Genomic DNA, 22,246 nt, shown 5'->3' on the forward strand with positions numbered 1-22,246 from the left:
ATTGTTTTGAGTTTATAATTTAAGTAAAGACAAGAGGCAACAGATGGATATAAAACAGAACAGACAGGGATAGCACAAGATAATGAGACAGTACTGATCAGCATTAAAAGCAGACTAATTGTTTAACCACTGTCAGTTTTTTTTTGTACTGATGACAGCGGAGGAGAATTTTAAAAAGGGATTTGAGGGAAATCAATGCGGTGGCTTTGCAGTTGTTTATGGAGAGCTCCTCCCATGCACGAGGGCAACATGTGAGAAATCACCAAGGTGGCTGTTCGAAAATTTAACATATGGACCATGAAGAGATGACATAGGAGTCAACTTTTTGATAGTGCATAAGAGGTGATAGGTGGAGGTAGAGATGGTACAGGGCTTTAAAAGCAGAGACAAGTAGTTTATGTTTGATGGGTTGGAGATGGGAAAGTCAGTAGAGGGATGAAAGGAGAGGGAGTAACATGATTGAAATGATGTGCCAAGAAAATTATCTTTGCAGTAGATTTTTGAACAGATGTAAGTGGGACATGATGTGATTTGGCAAGACCAGAGAGGAGAAGGCTGCAGTAGACAAGATGAGAGAAGAGGAGGACCAAGATGAGAGTTTAGCTGTGTGTGAACAAAGAAGAAAGGCTAGAACTTAGTGAAATGTTATGTGGGCAGAAGAGGGTATGGATGTGGAATCTGGATTTGGTTGGATGGAATGACAAGAAAGTAAATGGAACTGGAGGAAACAGAGTGGTGAAGATAAAAAGGAGGAAGAATGGAACAAGTGGAGTGGAAGGAAGTGAGAAAAATGGAAAAAAACACAGTATGAAGCAGACAGGGGATGCGGTGAGTCTCACAGATGAGAGGCAGCAGGATATAAATAGTAGGCCAGCGGTTATCCAACTTTAGCAATCTGAGGACCCCCATTTTGATTTAAATTTTTTTGCAGACCCCCAAGCCTCTCACTCAGACCCAGGCCCGGCCCCAACTCTTCCCTCTCTCTTTCCACCCCTCCCCCAGGCATTCCCCAGCCTCCCTCCTCCCCCTCCCCCTCCCTCCCAATGCCTCCTCCACACTGGTGAACAGCTGTTCAGCAGCATGCAGGAGACACTGGGAGGGAGGGAGAGGAGTTGAAAGAGGGTGGGGAGAAGTTGGTCTGTGGGGTTGGTGGACCCCCTGCAGTACCTTCGTGGACCCCCAGGGGTCCATGGACTCCAGTTTGAGAATTGCTGTAGTAGGCTATTAAAATACTGACAATTAAGCAGAAAATCAAAACACAATTAACAATTTCTTGAAGAGAGGGAAGCAAAAAGTTTCTCAACCTGTAAGCCTAATTTATATAAGAAATATCTCAGTGTGATAACATGACAAGACAGCCAATAATCTAAAAGCATAACTCTTAATTCTGAATGACAGGTAGGTATGCAAATAGAAATGCAGTTAAATGGTATCTTCAGAGAAGCTGATTTACTGGTAATCTATTGTCTCTTCTCTAAGAGATACTATTTGACTGGATTTCTACTCCTGGAAACTAAGGTTGAGTAAAGTTTCCACAAAATAACATTTTCTCCTATTTATAAAAGGAACAAGAAACTAAAGCTATTTTGTATATCTCAGAGAATTATTTATACTCAGAAAAGATGATGGGAAAGGGAACAATTTAAGTAAAATTATGCAAGAACATCTACCCTGGGTGAAATAGTTCAGGAAAGGAAGATCCATAAGTTATTGCATATAATTTCTGTCCATCTTACAGGTCAAGTCCCAATTTCATCTGCCATCTAGTACACTAGTTTCAAGTTTAAAGCAATTCCTGGTCTTACACACTGAATGGAGTTACAAGGCAAAGGCAACAGCCACATTTCTTCAGAAAGTTACAAGTAACTTGACCATAAAAGTGTAAACAAGATACTTGATTCTATCTGAAATTAGGAACAGCAGTGTTGAACCTATACCCAAGCCAGCATTATGTCTTTCTACCTCTATAAATGGAGTTATTTTGTTGGAGACTACAAGGTCCACAATAAAAAAAGAAATATATATATATTAGCACTAACATCTCAGATTACTGTGAATCCTGATGTTTAGTGGGCTTCAAGGGCTGTTAAACTCACATTAGTGAAAGTAAAAGATGACATGTAAACCTAGAAAGGGAGAGCATCTGTCACAGAAATTCCAGTATGACTCACCAAAGAGAAGACTACCTGGACCACATTCACATTGACACAGATGTATCTCCCAAATACTGAACTCCAGTGTAATACTTGGATGCCTAAGGTAACTGATATGCTTTGCAACAGAAATGACAATATTCACAACAGAAATGAGAACTCTGTATAAATGGTGAAAAATTGGAGTGGGTTCAAAGAAACACCACAAGAATTATTCAAGGTCTGGAGAACACGCATTACAGCAAATGACTTAAGCAGTTTAATCTACTCAGCTCATTAAAAAGAAATTTAAGAGGTGACTTGATCATGATCCGTAAGTACTGTACCTACACATAGGGAAATGCCTGATGTTAGAGGGCCTTTTAACTAGCAGCTATAGGTATAACTATGTATGAAAGTTCAACTAGACAAATATTTATTTTTTAAATAAAAATCATGATCACAACTCAAACATTCAAATGATAGTCTTCTGAATTTGAATAATTTACACAATTTATTTATTCTTTTAAAAAACTGAATATATTACAGCAATAATATAAAATAAATAAAACATGAGAAAATTAACAAGTGGAAAAACTTATTTAGTAATAATCCTGTTCTGGCCCAGATGTTCAGATTATTTTGTTGTTTGCAATTCCTGAATATGTGATGGGTCACTAATGATTAGTATATGGTAGCATAGTTCAAGGTCCAGTTCTGGGCATGAATTTCCATGTAACTAAGGACAATCTGTTAACGAACTTTAACATACAAGCACAGCAGCATTGTTTTGGAAATACAGTAAAATCTCAGAGTTACAAACACTAGAGTTACAAACTGACCGGTCAACTATACACATCATTTGAGACTGGAAGTATGAAATCAGGCAGCAGCAGAGATACACACACAAAAGCAAATACAGTATAGTACTGTGTTAAACTACTAAAAAATGAAGGGAAAGTTTAAAAAAGATTTGACAAGGTAAGGAAACTATTTCTGTGCTTGTTTTAATTAAATTAAGATGGTTAAAAGCAGTATTTTTTTTCTGCCTAGTAAAGTTTCAAAGCTGTATTAAGTCCACGTTCAGTTGTAAACTTTTGAAAGAACCACCATAACATTTTGTTCCGTTACGAACAAACTCCATTCCCGAGGTGCTCATAACTCAGAAGCTCTACTGTATGATGCACCAAATAGGTACAACCACACGTCACAAGACTCGATCCCAAAGGTGCATTAAACACAATATATGCTGTATATTTTTGGCACAAGTCCAAAACAGAACATTTTCATTTAATTTTTGAGAATTTTGAAGACCATGGCTTATCTATCTGGAGACAAACAATATATACTCAAATATTTTCATGAAATACACTTAGTCATTCAATTCTAGGGAGACTAACACAATCAAATGTTAGGCATATTAATCCATTTAGGTCTATATTAAAATATTGTTCTCTAACAAAGTATCACTTGGTATTAGAAATGCATCAATATGATTTTATTAAACAAATCTAAAGCCTGACATTACAGTCTTCTTGTTCATAGCTATATAAAAAAAGCACACTGAAGTAAACTGAATTTGGTCATCAGATTAATTTTATGCAATGAAATACTGCAAGTATTTCTTTAGTTTACTCTCAAAGTACAACTATGACAATGATAAGCAAATGGCTCTATAATGACTGGAATTTAAATGAACTAGTTCTAAAAAGACTATTTTAAGCACCTACAATATTTTGTAGTATATGCTGTCTTCCTCATCTTCCTGTCACTTCCATAATAGCTCTCAAGGCAGCCAAATTCTTATTATACCATTTCACTTACAAGCTCACTTTTTATTGATTCTCTAGATTACTATTCTAAAAAATTGTTACACAGATTTCTCTACTAGTAAGCTTGTCTCTTTACCCAATCTTTATTTCAGCTTTAAGGTATAGAAGTTAAAACTGGTTTGGTTCTAAAATCACACATCTTTACTTGCAGAGGCAAAAAGAAGAAAGGAATGTACCCACACAGTTTATTTTGAAAATATATTGGAAACTGAACAAAACTTTAATCAAGACACAATATATCAAGGAGAATTTCACAGTAATGTAAAAAAGAGAGTCTCTCTTATTTATGAGCAGCATAACTGCAAATTCCAAAACAAGTAAGGTTAACCCGTATAGTGTTGTACAAAGAACCGATTATTAAAGACCTTCCCATTCTCAGGTTATGAATTATATCATCTAGCACACCATGGAATAACCAGTTTAATAACAGGTCAAAATCTTTTATATTATATTTATGGTATAGATTAAGACAAATATCAAATGTTTCAATGTGCAGACCATGGGCCGATTTTACTTTCACTACAATATACTTTTAACCAAAAATCAGAGGGGTAGTCGTGTTAGTCTGGATCTGTAAAAGCAGCAGAGAATCCTGTGGCACCTTATAGACTAACAGACGTTTTGAAGCATGAGCTTTCGTGGGTGAATACCCACTTCGTCAGATGCGGTGTCTGATGAAGTGGGTATTCACCCACGAAAGCTCATGCTCCAAAACGTCTGTTAGTCTATAAGATGCCACAGGATTCTCTGCTGCTCTAACCAAAAATATATTTTCCCCATTATTTCAAATAAGAGTGCACAGATTCTCACCAATGAGAGTGATCTACAACAACCTTGCTATTCTACTTCTAGATTTATTTATTTTTTTTTGGTTTGGCTATGCCGAAAGGACAGGAGATATTTGACATGGGTTTAATTAGGTCACAACTTTATTATTAGATGTTTGGGACTACCTGGCAGCTAACAGTGTACAGTGCAGGTAACCCCATGTTTATTCCATAATTACCCGGGGGGGGGGAGGGAGTTACCAGCTCCCCATCTTTTTCCATCCATGCCCCTCCAGTAAATCCAGTGCCAGAACCTTACCATACCTGGGGTGAGAGGCTTCCATCAGGTCCCCTCTTCTTCCCTCCAAATCCATTGCTGGGACCTTATCATCCACCCCCGCCTCATAGGAGGGTTAAGGTGGGCTATAAGAAGGGGGGGTTGGCTCCCTGCTATACCAATCATAGGAGTCCCCAATTGCAGCAGTGGAAATAAAACCAGTGCCGCTTTTGAGCCTCTTTTGAAGTCCATTAGATAATAGTAAGCAATTATTACAGCTGTAGGAGGATAAGTCAACACTGCGGCTGGGAGGGTGCTTCCTAGTGCAACTACACCGATATGCACTAGCTCTGCTCAAGCTAGCACTCTAAAAATACCAGTGAAACTACATGGTTGGTGGCTCAGGGTAGCCACTAGGATACGTAGTAAGGGGGTTAAGTGGGCTTGTATTCGGGTGGCCATCCTGAGCCACCCGCTCTGCTGCCATGGCCACAATGTTATTTTTAGAACACTAGCTCAAGCAGTGCTAGCACATGTCTGTTTACCTGCACCAGGAAGCATCCTCCTAGATACAGTGCAGACATACCCTAAGAGGGGTTTTCCCCTGAGCAAGTTTTCCTTCCTCCACCTGAGCTGACTGGCAGGATATATGACTTGATTCATCATCTGTTAAGGAACAGACCACCAGTACTGGAACAAAAAAGTACATCTGCATATATAAATCATCAGTTTGCCAGTGCAGTGAAGGGCTGGCTCCCACAATGGCAATTCTAAAGGAGAGGCAGGCAAGTCTCAGATGACTGAACTGCTTTGCTCTGAGAGTGTCTTCAATATGTTGGACCACATGCAGGAGCAGGTGAACTGTTTAAATGTTGGTGGTGCTGGGCAGAGGAGAGTTAAATGCAGGAGGTGCTAAGTGAATCTTCCCCCAAGCACTGCATTTCATTCCGCCTGCAGAATTTCCAGAAAAAAATAAAGGGAAACTAATTGTTCAGGGGAAAATAATCTTTTTAGAAATACTATCACAAAGGAAATGATCTCAGAGGAACCATTTCTGCATGTAAAGAGAAGGGTATGGTCAATTGAACAAATATGCAGCAAAAGGAGCTTTCAGAAAAAAGAACTCAGTCTCTATTCCACTGGATTGATCAGAAATACCCATGAGTTATAACTTTTGTCCAAAGTAGTGGATCCACTCCAAATTAAATAGGGGAAATCCAAGAGGCTACCTCTCAACAAAAATATGAGATGTAAAACAAAAGTAACATTTATAATGAACATTTCTGTCAAGTATCAGAGTGTTCGTCTGGATCTGTAAAAACAGTGAAGAGTCTTGTGGCACCTTACAGAGTAACAGACGTTTTGGAGCATGAGCTTTCGTGGGTGAATACCCACTTCGTCGGATGCATGTAGTAGAAATTTCCATGGGCAGGTATCTCGTTATCTCTAGCCTGCTTCTTGCTCGTATATACCTGCTCCTGGAAATTTCCACTACATGCATCCGACAAAGTGGGTATTCACCCACGAAAGCTCATGCTCCAAAACGTCTGTTAGTCTATAAGGTGCCACAAGACTCTTTGCTGCATTAACATTTCTAAGTCTACAACTGGTGAATATAACTTGCTGCAAAGAAAAAAAAACATCTGAGACACTGAGTCACCCCCACCCTGAAACCCAGCTTTAATACTAGTTTAACAATTAGGAGGAAAGTTAAAGATTACTACTATTTAAATTGATGTTGAATGGGTACACATAGGATTTATGCTTCTGATATTCAGTCATATTAAAATAGGATGGAAGCTTTTTTATATAAAATACTTTTTAAATTCACTGTTTTGAGCACTGCCTACAAGTTATAGCAGTATAAAAAACTATTTATGTGCTCATTTTAGGCACACCAGGCAGATTCACTGATGTGTGTGTCTGCCAATGCTGCTCTCATTTTAACAAAAATTACTCACATTTCTAAAGGAAAAGACTGAAGATAATGATGATGCATCTTGCTGCATATTCTGAATATACAGTATATAACAAGAGTTATTTTAATGTTTAAGCCTCACTACACAAATGCTATTCCACAGACTCTCTTTTGCCTTTCCAATTCTCAGTTTACCTTTTTACCATTAGGACCCAATTCTGATCCTTTTGATGTCCATGAAAGCAGGATTGGGCCCTCACCAGAAACAGTTTTACCTGAAGAGCCAGCCTAAGAATACATGGCTTACTATGCATCTCAGCCTTATAAAAAAACAATCTTGTGTTTTAAAAACAGGTTTTTTTCCCCTACATCACAGATAGGTAAGAATGACAATATCACAAAATGTCAGGCAAAATAAATAAATAATCTTACTTTGTTAATTTCCCTCTTGGTTAATTAACATCTATAAGTGACCTTTAGCATTGACAGGTTCAACTTTATCCAGAAAGCCAAGGTTTAAGACATATCTATCCAAATAGAATTGATTACTGATTAAAGCATTGTGAAGAGCACAATTCAATCTGATGTTTAGGCTGGAATTGCATTCCATAGCAAGCTGATTTGACTGCCAGTGAGACAGAATGAACAGTCATTGCAGTATAATAATGTTGATGTTACCATATCTACGTTTATCCAAAGAATAAAACAAATATATCATTTTAGACTGAAATTAAACCTTGCAATAAATCATTTTTCTTTATATTGTTTGGAATTAAAAACATATTAAATTGATCCATTAAGAAAATTCCCTTCTCTGTCTTGTGTGTTTTTCAGACCGTGTCTGCATCCTCAGGCAATGAAACAATTTTTATAATTGTAATAAAACAACAAAATGTTGACTTTAAGTTAAGAAAATTGTTGTCTGAATGACTAAATACTTCAGCAAAACTTCACTAAGTTGTAACAAACATAAATAACATGCTTGAATAGGTATATATACACCTTACATAATAATCTTACATTTATATTTGTTAGACCTTTTTTACGCTTTTATTTGAATTTCAATTTTTTTCCTATTCATTGTTTATAAAATCAAGATTGACTAATCTGATAGTAACATCTAGAAATTCAGTGTATCTATGGTTATTACTATATTTCTATTGTATATTACTGCATATGCCATTCCATCAAGAATATTGTACTGAAGTAAGAAATAAAACTCAAGTATCTGTTCAATTTTTCAACAAAGTCCAACAGTAAGATAATGAAAATGCTTCCTCTTCGTGCTCATCCCACTCCATCTGCTAAATCAAGCAAAAAAAAAAAAAATAGTATAAAGGATATGCAACGTGGAAATAGAAGTTTGCAGAACCGATGCAATATGTTCACGTTAAGGAAAAAGAAAATATATATTTCAAAAGCATTTGTCTCATGCTGTGCAAATTTGAACTCATGATTTCAGCAACCTCCTCCTGCACGTCTTGAAGAAGCAGCGCCATGGGACTATGGACAGTATATCAATACATTTAGATCAATTTAAAATACCATCTTTTACATAAAATAATGTCAACAAATAACTACAGGCAAGATTTTTAGGAATTTGACACTCATAAAATTTTGAAAGAATAATATAAAGTTTGTACAACTGCAAAGGCCAACAGTTACAATTTGGCCATCCTGTAGCAAAGACTGCAGCATCTACACTGAGCTTCAATTTAGCCAATCAAGCGGGTAAAATTCTATAATGTAATACATGTACTTCATGTGTCTTTGGAAAGTATGTTGAGATACAGAAAAAGGATTTAGTAGGAATTCTATTTTGTTATAGAAACGTCAACTTTATATCTATTGCCCAATTTCTGAAAAAATTTCATCTCATAAAGATGTGTTACAAATTATAATCTATCTATAATCTTAAGATTACTGTAATAATCAGAGCATCATCGGAATAATGTGTAGCGGGATATATGTTCAGTTTTTTAAAACTGTATTGACCAACAGAAAACTAATCAACAAATGACAATTTCAATAGTGTTTTACGATAAAATCGAAGGTATTAAATGTAATATCAATATGATTAACTCATTTGGTAGGAAAGTGGATATAATGCAATTCCATGCTAATACCAAGTTGTTTATAATATTCACTATTATCCACATTACAAATTACTATAGAAATTTGTATAGGTTAGCCACATATTTCAACAGCCCTGAAAGAAAAAATAATGAACACGGACAGTCAAATTCTAACCTTACACACCATGCTACATATCAGAACAATCCATAGATATGCTTGGATTTGCATCTGAGTCACTAATTTTTTAAAATACAATGTGGAGGTTCTTTGAACTGAAAATTAGGAATACAATGACATTTAACTAGACAAATAAATATTAAACAAACAGCACATCCAAAGGCCTCTTAGAGAACGACCGCACAGTACCTTTAACGGGGAGGAGGGCATTGTCTGGCTTGCTGGGGCAGAAGCAATAGGCTCAGAAGTTACTGCAAAATGGGGAGTGGGTCAGCATGGTGACGCTGATTCATCCACAAGGACTGGAAGGTCTGAGAGAAGTCAAAAAGGGGCAAAGCACAGGGGAAGAAGCCTCTTTTTTCCAAACCAGGCATAGCAGCGCCATCCACTCTCCCCTTGAGGTGGCAAAATATCAGGTTTGATCAGGTCCTGCTGTGGGCATCATACTAGCTGCTCCTTTCTAGGGGGGCTGGGAAGGAACTTTTCCCTAACTACCAGATTAGTCAAGATGGAGTGGGTTTTTTTGCCTGCCCCACAGTGGATTCAGGGAGGGCTCTGTTATGGTGAGTAGGGAGGGGATTTAGGCTATTATGTCACAACTCATTTTGTAAGTGTGAGGCAGATGTCCAGTGCAAGTACTGCACAGGGACAGCATATATTGACTTGAAAAATGACTTGGTAAAAGACTTAAAAAGGAAGTGTTTATTAAAGAAGCAGAATGGGAGTGGAGGATTCAGGGCTTCTATGACTGGGGAACCTGGATGGACAAAGAGGGAAGCTCGCAGAAGCCCCATGGGTAGATAATGAATGATTATGGAGTATCTGCATAGTACACTTATCTGCTGGGTAGTCCTAGACATCTAATAATAAAGTTGCAGCCCGATTAAAACCATATCAGGTGTCTCCTGTCCTCCTTTTGGTATAGCTGGACAACTTCATGAGCTGTAGTATTTGAAACGGATACTACAGTTATGACATTAAAGACCCCAAACAATTTAAAAAATCTATGCATTGCTGAAATATTAAGAAGATATATACAAAAGTAAACCATAATTAAACTGATGCCTGGTCATTAAGGATTCAATTGTGACTTTGCTATGAGCTCCAAAGCAAGGAGCAATACAGATCAGAAGGCAGTCTGTGAATCTGACAGACTCCATCTACCTTCCAGATTCCCCTTGGCTCCTAGCAGGAAGTACCCTACATTAAATATAGATTGTACTTTTGCTTGCATGACAATATAGGTAGGTACCTTGTACCAACTGCACAGGGGAGGAGGCAGATGAAGCAGCCCCTGTTCTTTTCCCTGCACTGCACCACAATCCAGGTAGCCAGCACCAAGGAGAACAGAGGTTCTGATGATTATATGAGAGTTTGCAAGTTTGGCCAGTGTGGCCCTACTGTAGAAGAAAGATGCATGCTAAAGGCCCCAATCCCATGAAGATTTATGCTTCTACTTAAATTAAGCTGCCACAGAGTATATGTTCTCTCCACACAGAAACTGCTTAGACTCCCTTCTTTTAGTGTCGACTCTATAATTATTCAAGTCCCCTCCACCAACATCTGTACAGTACAATACAACAATTTTAATACCTATGACCCTATTGCCTCCAGCCCCTGTTAATTTGGGCCCTGGGAGAAAAAGGGATCATCCTTCCTTCAGTCTGGGCACAGCTAGCCCTGTCTATCCCCATTAATACTATTCCTTCCTGCCATTTATCAAGCTAGTCAGCTGACTGGCCAGTGAGCTTATCTCAACCCTCTGCCCCCATCTGATTGGCTAGTTCCCTCTTATTTCCTCAATCAGATATTGCCATGGCCACAGTGATCAGTGTGCTGACCTGCATGTTAGGCTTCAGCATTCTGTCACATAAGCATTTGCATAAATCTTTGCAGGATTGGAGCCTTCACAAACTATTTGAAGTTTTGGTATTTTTAAATACAATACCAGTTGTTTTGTGCTCCACCCCCACAAATATGGTTTAACACAGCAGTCTAAAAGCAAAGTATTTCCTGCCATGCAGCAGGATCTCTGTTGAGTTTCCAAGACCACACTCACTTGTTAGACAGGCAAGCACTGAAAGAAGTATTTTAAAGAACTGTTGGGACAGTTGCTGCATTCACATATTTTATATATAATGTATTAAATCTCACTGTTTAGACTTAGCAAAATACTAGCTGCTAAGTACAATTTCAAAGGATTATTAAGTGTCTCTGAAGCAGTTTTTATTTCTACATTACACAGATACACACTGACATATATTACACACACACAATTACCTATTGTAATTATACTCTACCGCACAAATATTTGGACAAACAATGGGTACAGTTTATTTAACATGAAATACTTGTCTTCTCAATGCAAAATGAAATGCTTATTTAAAACACAATCTAAAGTATCACTAAGTTCACTAGTTTAGATATTCTTTACAATACTATGATACAGAAATATCTCCCAGATGTTATCATTAGATTGTTTTTTCAACATTTAACACTTTGACTCTTTACTGCTGCCTGAAATTATAAGTCTATTTATGTTCACATTTCACATGAAGGAACATAACTTTTAATTGTTAGCAGCTGTAATATCAGAGTGTGTTGATTATGCAAGCGAAGGCGGTGCATGTATTGTCATAATCCTAAAAACCATACTGCAGCTTGTCTACATGTCACAGAATTACTTTATTGTAGGTTTGTTGTTCTATTTAATCCTTTGTTGATCAGGCTTTGGAACAATTATTTTCGTATTAATAGACACTAAAAATTTATCTGAAGACTAATTCATGTGGATTTACTCCTATTATCCACTTCATCAGAGGCGTTTCTTTTATGAAACTTACACTCTGAAAATTTTAAACAAGTATTTCTTTAATCAAAATTTTTTATAACTCTTCGGTGATAAAATTGCAAAGTAAAATAGGGTAACATATAAACATAATTGTGTGTCTATCTTTTTAATCATTTTATGCAATATAAACACTGCATGTTTATTTAAAAATTTGGAACAACTTTTGACTACAAAAAGGTACTCCCCAAATGTTTTAATTTGATATAAAATCTAACACACAGAAAATACATATATGCATTGATTTCATTTTGAACTTTTATTTAAAAATGCTGTTACTAAGATTAAAATAATAAGTGGCCATTTTAATCCACATAATGGCACATATTACCTGTCTCTGTCAGTGAGATATTTAAAAGCATCTCTTTATTAGAAACACAAATCAATATACTCAAGGGATTGCAATAACTGCTTCAAGCAATTTGTATTGTCATTTCATTCCTGATGTTTTTACCCTGAGTAACTTATTATTATGAATGGCGTGAAAATGGCAACTTGTCACAATTGATTTTTTTTAAACGTCTTGGAAGAATTTTTCCTTTTCTTGAAATAAAGTATCTTCCTGGTAACTATAGGTTTAGGTTATAAGAAACAGTCTATAACTGAAGTTTTATTCATTATAATTGAGGGTTTTTACCTATTCCCATTAGAAAGATTATGGCTAAGATTAAGAGCTATTTGCATTGTTTTGAAATGAAAGAACCTTGTGAACACAGAAGCACTCAGACTTTAGGTTTCCTTCCATAGTTGAAGATACAAGCATCAATAACAAAATCATTATATGATCATTCTGGGTATTGGCCAGAACTTTGCTTGTCTCACTTTGCTTTGATAAGCAGCATGGCTTAGTGGTCTGAGAACCACTGGACTGGGAGCCAGGAAATCCTGAGGTGACTATGCAAGTCTTGGGTAAGCATTTTACTTGTCTGACTCAGTTTTCCTTTCTGTCTAAGCAAGCTTGTCTACCCAGTGGGATAATGCACTCTACAGGGTGTGATATCTAAAACACACTAACATGTTACACATTAATTGGTCCATGTAGAACCTGCAGGTACACTTTAACATACTACTATTAGAAAAAGTATTGCAGTAAAGTACACTAAGTAAGGAACCTTTAGTGCACACCAGCTACACCAATTAATGCATGTTAGTGTGCTCAAGAAATCACAATCCCTGTAGAGTACATTACTCCACAATGTAGACAAGACTTTAGTAATCTAATTCACGAGACCGTTGTGCGAACTAATGTTTGTACATTTCATTGAAGGTATAAATCTGTATTTAGATGCTAAATATTATTTCCAGAAATTTTCTACATCTGAGTTGCATGTAATGAAAGGCTTGCATGCTTTTAGTCTCCATAATTATTTTGAATGTGGATTTGTCTATAAACGTGCTCCTGGCCAGACTACTATAGCACAGATAAGCACTAATGGGCCTGTCTATATATCCCTTAGTAAATGCTGTTTCAGTATCAAATTCTACATTGAGGGACAATACTAGAGAATTCCAGGAGTTAATGTGAATCATATTTTGCATACTCATTGGCATGTCAATACCTACATTTCCATTTGGAGTAGTGTAACAGAGCTCTTGAAATAAATTGAAAGATCTGGGCTGTCTATGTATCAAATGGATCACATTACATGATTTTTAAAGGCAAATTAATAGAGAACAAAACTTTAAAGCTTTTGTTCACATCTATTTGTTTGAATCGTACTTCATACCTCCAACATTTTACAGGCTGAAGAGCTCTGCTCCATTTTAAAGAATAAATTAGATTTTGTAAAATAGAAAATACTGTAACATTATTCATTGCATATCTACATGAATAGTGTTACAGCATGTATGGTGCAAATGTACTGTCCTGTACTGAAGAATTGCTGCTTTAAACTTCTTTAGGAGCATCATCTTCTCTTCTACCTCTACCCATCAGTATCTTCAGAGGATTCTGACATCAACAGGACTGGTTTATTTCTGTTCTGCAGGGAACAGCATTCTGGGGTACATCCTGTATGCTACAAGGGTGTGTTCTCCATGTGGATTTTCTGTCCTCATCTCTCAGAGGAATTAGGGGTGGGATGAGGTTAGCAGTGGGTGCCAGGATGCAGTGGGTGTATGAAACTCCCTTGTATAGTGCGTGTCCAGGAGTACTGGGAGATACTGCCATTATAAGCTTGCAGCAATAACTGCTTTGCTGCCATTTACTACATTATGAAGTGGTGCTGGGGAGAAGGGGTGGGTGTCATTCTAGAATATGTGGGCTGTCAATGAGCTGGCTACTCATCTATGCCTTCCATATAGGATTAGTCCCTTAATATTAAGTAACAATGATATATGCAGTCTGAAATAGTTAACTTATTTCTGGAAGAATACAAACTTATTTAACACCTGGAATTTACAATTAAATAATATACTATACAGTAACTTATTTAAATTAACAAACAGGCATTCAGTGGTCTATATTCTTTCATCAAATGAAGATTTATGCATATAATTTTAATTAGTGCTAATTGCAGTTAACCACATAAATCACCTCTTTATTGATGGAATACTAGACTTCATCTAATATATTGTCAGTGGAAAGCAGTTACTAGAAACTTTCATTGCTTCTCTCTTGTTAGTTTTAAAGCAGTGGCAACTAGTTAAGGGCCCATCAATGCTTACCTTATACATCACAGGTTTCAGGAATTATTATAGGGGGAGATAGCAGTGGACATTATACTAGGCTGCCTGATACTTTCTATTGTAAAGAAGACTCTTGTTACATTTTGAGACCTTCTAACATCTCCAGATGTTTGCAGCTGGCCTTTGAAATTCAGCAGTGGGAAAGCTCTCAGGCTAAAAGTAGTGCTTTTTCTTGTTCTATGAAATTCCATTCAGGTTTAGCTGAGTTGTAAACTGCTGAAGATTGTGATTTCCCTTCTCTCGCTTGCACCCTCAGAATTTTTTTTGGAAACAAGCCAAAATAAGTGAACGTGAACATTTAATTCATAGCTGGGCCTATGCTACCAGTGCCAAAGCAGAAGCAACAGCACGTATTGAACTGGGAACCTTGGGAACAAACAGCCTCTCGGAAAGGTTGAAGGAGAAGGAAAAGAGAAGAAAGGGAAAGAACAGTTCAGTCATGCTTCCCCCCACCTCAACAAACTACTTTCCAGACACTGCACATGGTTCCTGTGACCCATTTCTCCCAAGGGATAACAGCCTGCTCCTTTTGGCAACTAATGCAGTTAGTCCCATAGTTCAAGCTGTGTTGCACTACTGAAGTTTCAAGAATTCAAATCTTATAATGATGCCATGCATGATGGATGAGTTGTTACAGTTACACATAATATACTTTTAAAAACTTTTTTCTTAAAAAACCCTAGAAAACACAGCAATTTAAATTTTTAAGTTCAGCACCCAATTTTTGAAAATGCTAGAATTTGGTTGCTCATGCAACCTTAAATCCCAAACCATGCAGTTTGTCTAGTATATTTAAAAATACCCAAGGTTGTCTTTTTTGTTAATTAAATCTATTCCCACATGGGCAAATTCAGAATTTTAGCTTCTACTTCCTGGATAAACTAGTCATTTTAAGACAAAAATACCTGCAAAATACGACTGCAATAAATAAAAAAATAAATGAACTAGATGACATTGTAAAAAGCACACTTGATATTCTAGGATGGTCAACTTCACTTCTAGACTTTCAGCTTCTAGAGAAAGGTTGACCACTGATAAGAATTTGCTCCATAAGGAGTAGCAATATCAGACTATTTCTAATAACTTGCTATCCTCACAAGAAATGCTGGCAAACATCAGGTCTTCCCCTGAGTACTTCAGTTAATGGAAGTCTCTATCAAAACGAAAAGCTGTCTAGAAATCCTGTTGTTCTTAACCCATTCAGCAACTGCAGAAATTACTAAGGAACCAAGAATACAATGAAATTGCGGAGAAAAAGAATACAGTTGTTCAGGGCTTTCTAACCACATATGGATCTTTGGTTGGATGCACCAAAAACTTTTTTGCAGATTCCAGTAGTCCATCATTTTGGAAGGGATACTATTCCTCAGTTCTAAAATAGAAGATTTATGCTGCTTTCTTTGAACCAAGAAAAAAACAGATTTCTAAAGACAGGAAAGTCACCATATCCTGCAGCGCTTTAGACACCTCTGGAGAGAGGAAGGAGGATGAGAAAAAAAGACTGTAAGGGAAAGAGATGATGACACAGGTTCAGAAGTCTGGTCCTTGAGTTATTCGTTTATGACCAATTTGAAATATTCAGTTCTAGAGTCAGCATCTGTGATTCCCAGATCGAATTCCCTGTGCTCAAATTTTTTTTTTGCAATGAACTTTTTTTGTAATCCAACTTTTAATCTTTCTGAACAGTATGCTGTATTTTGTCTGAGAACATAATTTAAAACAAAATCGGAACATGTCTAAGGAATATAGCTTGCTTCTAAATATTTCCTTAACAGTGCTCACAATATGATTAACAAGGAAAGAGTTTGAATTTCATTCTGAAAAGAATGGACTAGAAAAACCTAACTTACCTTTACCTTAACTAAACCTAAACTAAATTTTTTATTAGACTAAATTAGGAACATTTTAGTTAAAACACTCAGGCAAAAATGGAGAGAGTGGGCAGCAAGAAATGATGATCTCAATAGTGATGCAAAATAATAGCATTAGTATAACTTATTTTTGTTAATATTAAGACATTACAAACTTGTCTTCCTCTTTACTGAATGTAAAGACATAGCTATAGGTAAGCTATAGCCAGGATACTTGAAAATATAACAGTACATAGTATATTTAGCTAGCTATGTTACAAAATATTAAAGCTAATCAAAGAAATTGCAGGAGGTTTCTATTTCTGTCTCCCAAGGACTAGCAACTTTATGTCTATGTCCTTAGGCATAAACCCATATAAAATATTCATGTTTTTGGAAGAGACCTAACTGTAAAAAGGAATGTAAGTTGTGTTATCAGAGCAATCAACCTAGGAGTAAAGTGGCACTATATAAACCCTTTACTTTTCAGAGAAAAATCCCTGCTTATGTCTTTAAAGCTCCAGGAAAAACGTGTGTAGTTGGAAATATTCTAAAATTTTTGTTTATTACTTAAATGTTAAAATGACCAATGCATTAGTGAAATGCATACTTGCAAATATCTTAACTACATGTAAAGGTCCAAATATAATTTCCTAATATCATTGCTACATAAATGGTAAAATGTTAAATGCACCATTCTGAAATCTAATGTCCTTACTAAACAAATTTATTAATACAAGAAGCCTTTTAAGTATAAAATATTTATCTTATTGAAAAAATTAATTTATTACTGGCAGTGCTCAAGCAACTCTCTTTACCTATTTCACGTCTCTCCAAAATTTGTTATTTAAAAAGCCTTCTCTAACACCTATTTAGGCTAAAGAAATTATAAAATTTATTTAATTAAAAAAAATGTTTTGAGAACTAAAATATTGTATATAAAGTGGAGTTTAAACTTTTTGAGAACCAAAGTTTATTTCCTGTTTGATTCTACTAAAATTGAAGAACATCTTAGAAAATGGTATGAATAAAAATAAAAGCTGCACTTTAACTTTAAAAGGTTATCTGGGATTTTCCCACCAGCACAACAAACGCAATTGGAAATGTTACCAGTTCATTAGACAAAGTATATGCATAAGGTGAAGAACCACCTAAGGAAAACCTGTGGAGGTACTGGGCCAACAAAAGAGTGACAGCAACTAACTCTGAAACTAAACCAGCCTGAAAAAGGTATGCGTTCCTATAATTTCATGGAAATAGGAAGAAGAGTATAAAAAACTCTCAGTGAGCACCCCCCCCCCACACCTACCCTGCTTAAACAGCAAATACCCAACAACTCATTGTATCTCTACAAGTAAGTTATTATAAGCAGCTAAGAAGAACTAAAAAGACTAAAAAAGCAGCAGAGAATCTTGTGGCACCTTATAGACTAACAGACGTTTTGGAGCATGAGCTTTCGTGGGTGAATACCCACTTCGTCAGATGCACGTAGTAGAAATTTCCAGGGGCAAGTATATATATGCTAGCAAGCAAGCTAGAGATAACGAGGTTAGTTCAATCAGGAAGAATGAGGCCCTGTTCTAGCAGCTGAGGTGTGAAAACCAAGAGAGGAGAAACTGGTTCTGTAGTTGGCAAGCCATTCAGTCTTTGTTCAATCCTGAGCTGATGGTGTCAAATTTGCAGAAGAACTGAAGCTCAGCAGTTTCTCTTTGAAGTCTGGTCCTGAAGTTTTTTTGCTGCAGGATGGCCACCTTAAGGCTGCTTTGCGTGCCAGGAGGTTGAAGTAGCTCTCCTACAGGCTTTGATATATTGCCCTTCCTAACTGTCTGATTTGTGTCATTTATCCTTTCCTGAGAGACTTGTCCAGTTTTGGACCGATGTACATAGCAGACGGGAATGCTGGCATTTGATGACATATATTAATTGGTGATGTGCAGTGTGAATGAACGGTGACAGTGTGGCTGATCTGAGTTAGGTCTGTGATGGAGAGGTTGTCGCTGGTGTAGATGTGTGGGCAGAGTTGGCATCCGAGTTTGTCGCCATGGATTGGTTCCTTGAGCTGGATGTTACTATGGTGTGGTGTGCAGTTGTGGTGAGATACGTTTCAGGTTGGCAGGTTGTTCTGTGGGCGAGGATTGTCTGCCACCCAAGGCCTGTGAAAGGTGTGGATCATTGCTCCAGGATGGGTTGTGAATCCCTGATGATGCAATTGGAAAGGGTTTTAGGGCTGGGCGGCTGTATGTGATGCCAGTTGGAAGTCCTGTTGGTTTCTTTCTTTGGTTTGTCATTGCATTAAGAGCTTCTGGGGTACACGTCTGGCTCTGTGATCTGTTCCTTATTGTCTCGTGCGGGTATTGCAGTTTTGGGAATGCATTGGTGAGATTTTGTAGATGTTGGTCTCTGTCTGAGGTTGGAGCAGAAGTGCGGTTGTACCTCAGTGTTGGCTGTAGGACAATGGATCGGTGATGTGCCCGGGATGGAAGCTGGAGGCATTGAAGGTAGGCATAGCGGTGCGGGTAGGTTTTCGATATAGGGGTGGTGTTAATGACATCCCTTATTTGACCAGTGGTGTCTAGAAAATGGACCTCCTGTGTAGATTGGTCCAGACTGAGGTTGATGGTGGGGTGGAAGCTGTTGAAATCGTGGTGGAATTTTTCCAGAGAGTCTCCTTTCCATGGGTCCAGATTCCACCACGATTTCAACAGCTAGATTCACAATTATTTTGGAAATGAGATAATGTGGTCTTCACTTACAAATGAAGAACACCTCCAAAGGATGATCTACTCTCAAAGGTATAATTTCTGCTAAATGCTCTTATAGAGAAGAAATTATAATGGAAGTAACCAGTTTATCGTTTGCATTTTGCCATTTCAGTTGTTTTAATGTTTTTTTTTCCTTTCTTTAATAATAAAATAAACATGGTTGAAGACTGATTATTTTGCTTGGCCTTGATGGTATCCCATAAAGTATATAAAAGAACCCCTGTAACTAAAATACTGAGAGTCACATCGCCTGAAATAGTCTCATGAATAATCTGTATCAATAATTCCATCATTGGAGTATGAGAAACAATTAGTAAGAGGTGGCCTACCATTTCTTATTTCTCTAAACTAGATATTTTTAGTATTTTTTAAAAATAAAATAACCTGGCATTCAGCAATTTAAAAAATTACCCCTTTCCACTTCACACCAAACAAGAACTTATACCATCACACAGTAAACGTGCGTTCGAAGACCACGCACATGCCCAGGCACACAACACTCAACTCCTCCACTTGACATCTTTGGAAGCAATCTCATGAGGGAGAACCTTCTGTCATACACAAAACAAAAAACTTACCTAAGTGTAACTAACCAATACCATTCTAATGTTAGATTAGTTCTTCCTGGACTGCAGCGTACACAAACTAAAACCTAATCCTGCAACTACTTTTTTGTGGTGGACTTCTTCCCTCACGCATAGCCCCACTGAATCAGTGTGCTGACGAAGTCAAGGGGGCTCTATGCAAGCTCAAGTGTAGGTGCACAGGGAGGAATTTGTAGGATCAGGGTCTAAAGCTATACTGCAGGTATACGTTACTGTTGCTCTGTTTTCAGACCATTGTCATTTCACTTTTAACAGTCATTTTAAGATGTATTTCTGAAATGAGACTGAGAGCAATTTATAATATACATAATTAAGACATATCAAGTAGAAAGAACTCATCTGCTACACAAATAAATTTAAAATTTAGCCAGTTTAAAATACTCAGTTTGCTGCAATACCCAATGGTATTTACTTATAAATTTAGTGAAATGATGTTTTATTTATCTAATTTAGTACTTTGGAAAAAAAACGTTAAAAAGTTAGTAAAATGTGTTTAACAAGCAGTCCTTCTATTCATGCCAGCCTACCTTGTTCTTTGGATTGGATGTGTTCATTACACTTCGAGTCTCTTTTCCAGTGTATATGACAACACCAATTACTGTTCCTGGGGAAAATAAAAAGGGTTGATTATGAATTTTTACCAAATGGGTAGACGAAGAGTAAGATAATAGAATTAAAAACCTACAAGTAATTACAATCCTATAAACAAGCCACTTTTATAAGCAAAAACATCATGTAAGCACAAGTCTTTCTACATGTATAATAATATTTCACACTTTCTCATTTTAGCCATTGTAACAAAAGCTTCCTAGCATTAAAAAGCTAACAATATTTCATGGACCGTATGACAAGCTTTATCTAAATTTACCTTATTATGTTTATGTAAATCACAGCAGATGATGAACTGATAAATGCCATTCCATTGACATCACAGAGCACGCTAACAGCACTTCATGAACATCCACAAAAGTGATTATACTCTTTCATTGATGTCAGTGAAAGTAATAACACACTCTAAATTTTTAATGGTTAAAAATACATTTGAACTTAAAACCTTTTAAAACAAAACATTAAAAAACAGAGCACACACTATGTTCTAAAGACCCATTGACAGCCCCTGACAGTGAATTCTGATTTCATTCAACATTGCTGAATATTTTGCTTGTAGTGTTCCTGTAGCCATGTTGGTCCCAGGGTATTATAGAGATGAAGTTGGTGAGTTAGTATTACCTTGTCTCTCTAATATTACTGAATATGTGCAATGCAGTAACTAAAAATCAATGCAAGCTCTGCTGTCACTTACAAACTAGTAAAGATGAGCTATCACATTTCTTTATTTCATCAGAACATCATAAGTAGCCTTATATTTGTAAGAGGCAAAAATCTATATAGGAGTACTTTGAGTTCCTCTTACCTTCCTTCTGTCAGTTTTTACTTATAACATGACATAAAATCTGGTTAGCTATTAAGGAAAACTTAAAAAATATTATCACCACACTTACATCACTATTTCTGGTAGAATACTGAACACTTGTCTTTCATTTTCCCGAGCACTGCAATTTTTTGTGACTGTAAAATATGAAATCAGTTGCAATTCAAATTATATATTTGAATTGTCCCTCATTTTTAAAAAATGAAATGTTTTATAGCAACAATATGCTAAGCATGCCTTGCCTATTGTGGTGGCTTACCCTATGGCTCATCAGAAAGTTTAAATGTGGGACCTACAAACCTTCTTCTCACAGGTTAATGAAGGCAAGATACTTTAAATTTTTATTTTGATATTTTTAAAATGACTTAATCAGGACCACAACTATGGACTGAAGTGACTGTGCTTGCACCATGGAAGACAATACACATTTGAAAGCATGCATTCATGTTAAAAGGTCAAACGGTAAGGGTGGCTTGAAGTACGTGAGTGGGAAAGCAGGAGGTAGCTGAAAAGATGTGGGTAAAATTCTTGTATCCACATTCATTGCCAGTAATTACTAATGACCACCTAAAAATATTTACTTTTTTCTTTGAATACAGAGGGTCTATAAATTCAGCAGAATAAGGGATTAGTTGTACTTCAATGTTACTACTTATTAGATAATCTGGGTCTCTTATCACTGTAATATATCAACTTGTCACAAGCAACAGGTTATACATAAAAAGAAGAGGAGTACTTGTGGTACCTTAGAGACTAACAAATTTATTTCAGCATGAGCTTTCATGAGCTACAGCTCACTTCTTCGGATGCATAGAATGAAACACACAGACAGGAGATATTTATACATACAGAGAACATGAAAAGGTGGAAGTATGCATACCA

At 36.7% G+C, this 22,246-nt stretch overlaps 1 protein-coding gene across 6 annotated transcripts in view; it reads right to left on the reverse strand.

Moving 5' to 3' along the window:
- ATP9B (ATPase phospholipid transporting 9B (putative)) overlaps positions 1–22,246 on the reverse strand; it is a 313,691-nt gene that overhangs the window by 109,166 nt on the left and 182,279 nt on the right. For all 6 annotated transcript variants that reach the window (XM_075062887.1, XM_075062888.1, XM_075062889.1 and 3 more), the window contains one exon: positions 20,460–20,536. In XM_075062887.1, coding sequence (XP_074918988.1) covers positions 20,460–20,536 — 77 coding nt within the window. The remainder of the gene's footprint in view (positions 1–20,459; positions 20,537–22,246) is intronic.

The sequence above is a fragment of the Chelonoidis abingdonii genome, chromosome 2, assembly GCF_003597395.2.
Source record: "Chelonoidis abingdonii isolate Lonesome George chromosome 2, CheloAbing_2.0, whole genome shotgun sequence".
Classification (NCBI taxonomy): domain Eukaryota; kingdom Metazoa; phylum Chordata; order Testudines; family Testudinidae; genus Chelonoidis; species Chelonoidis abingdonii.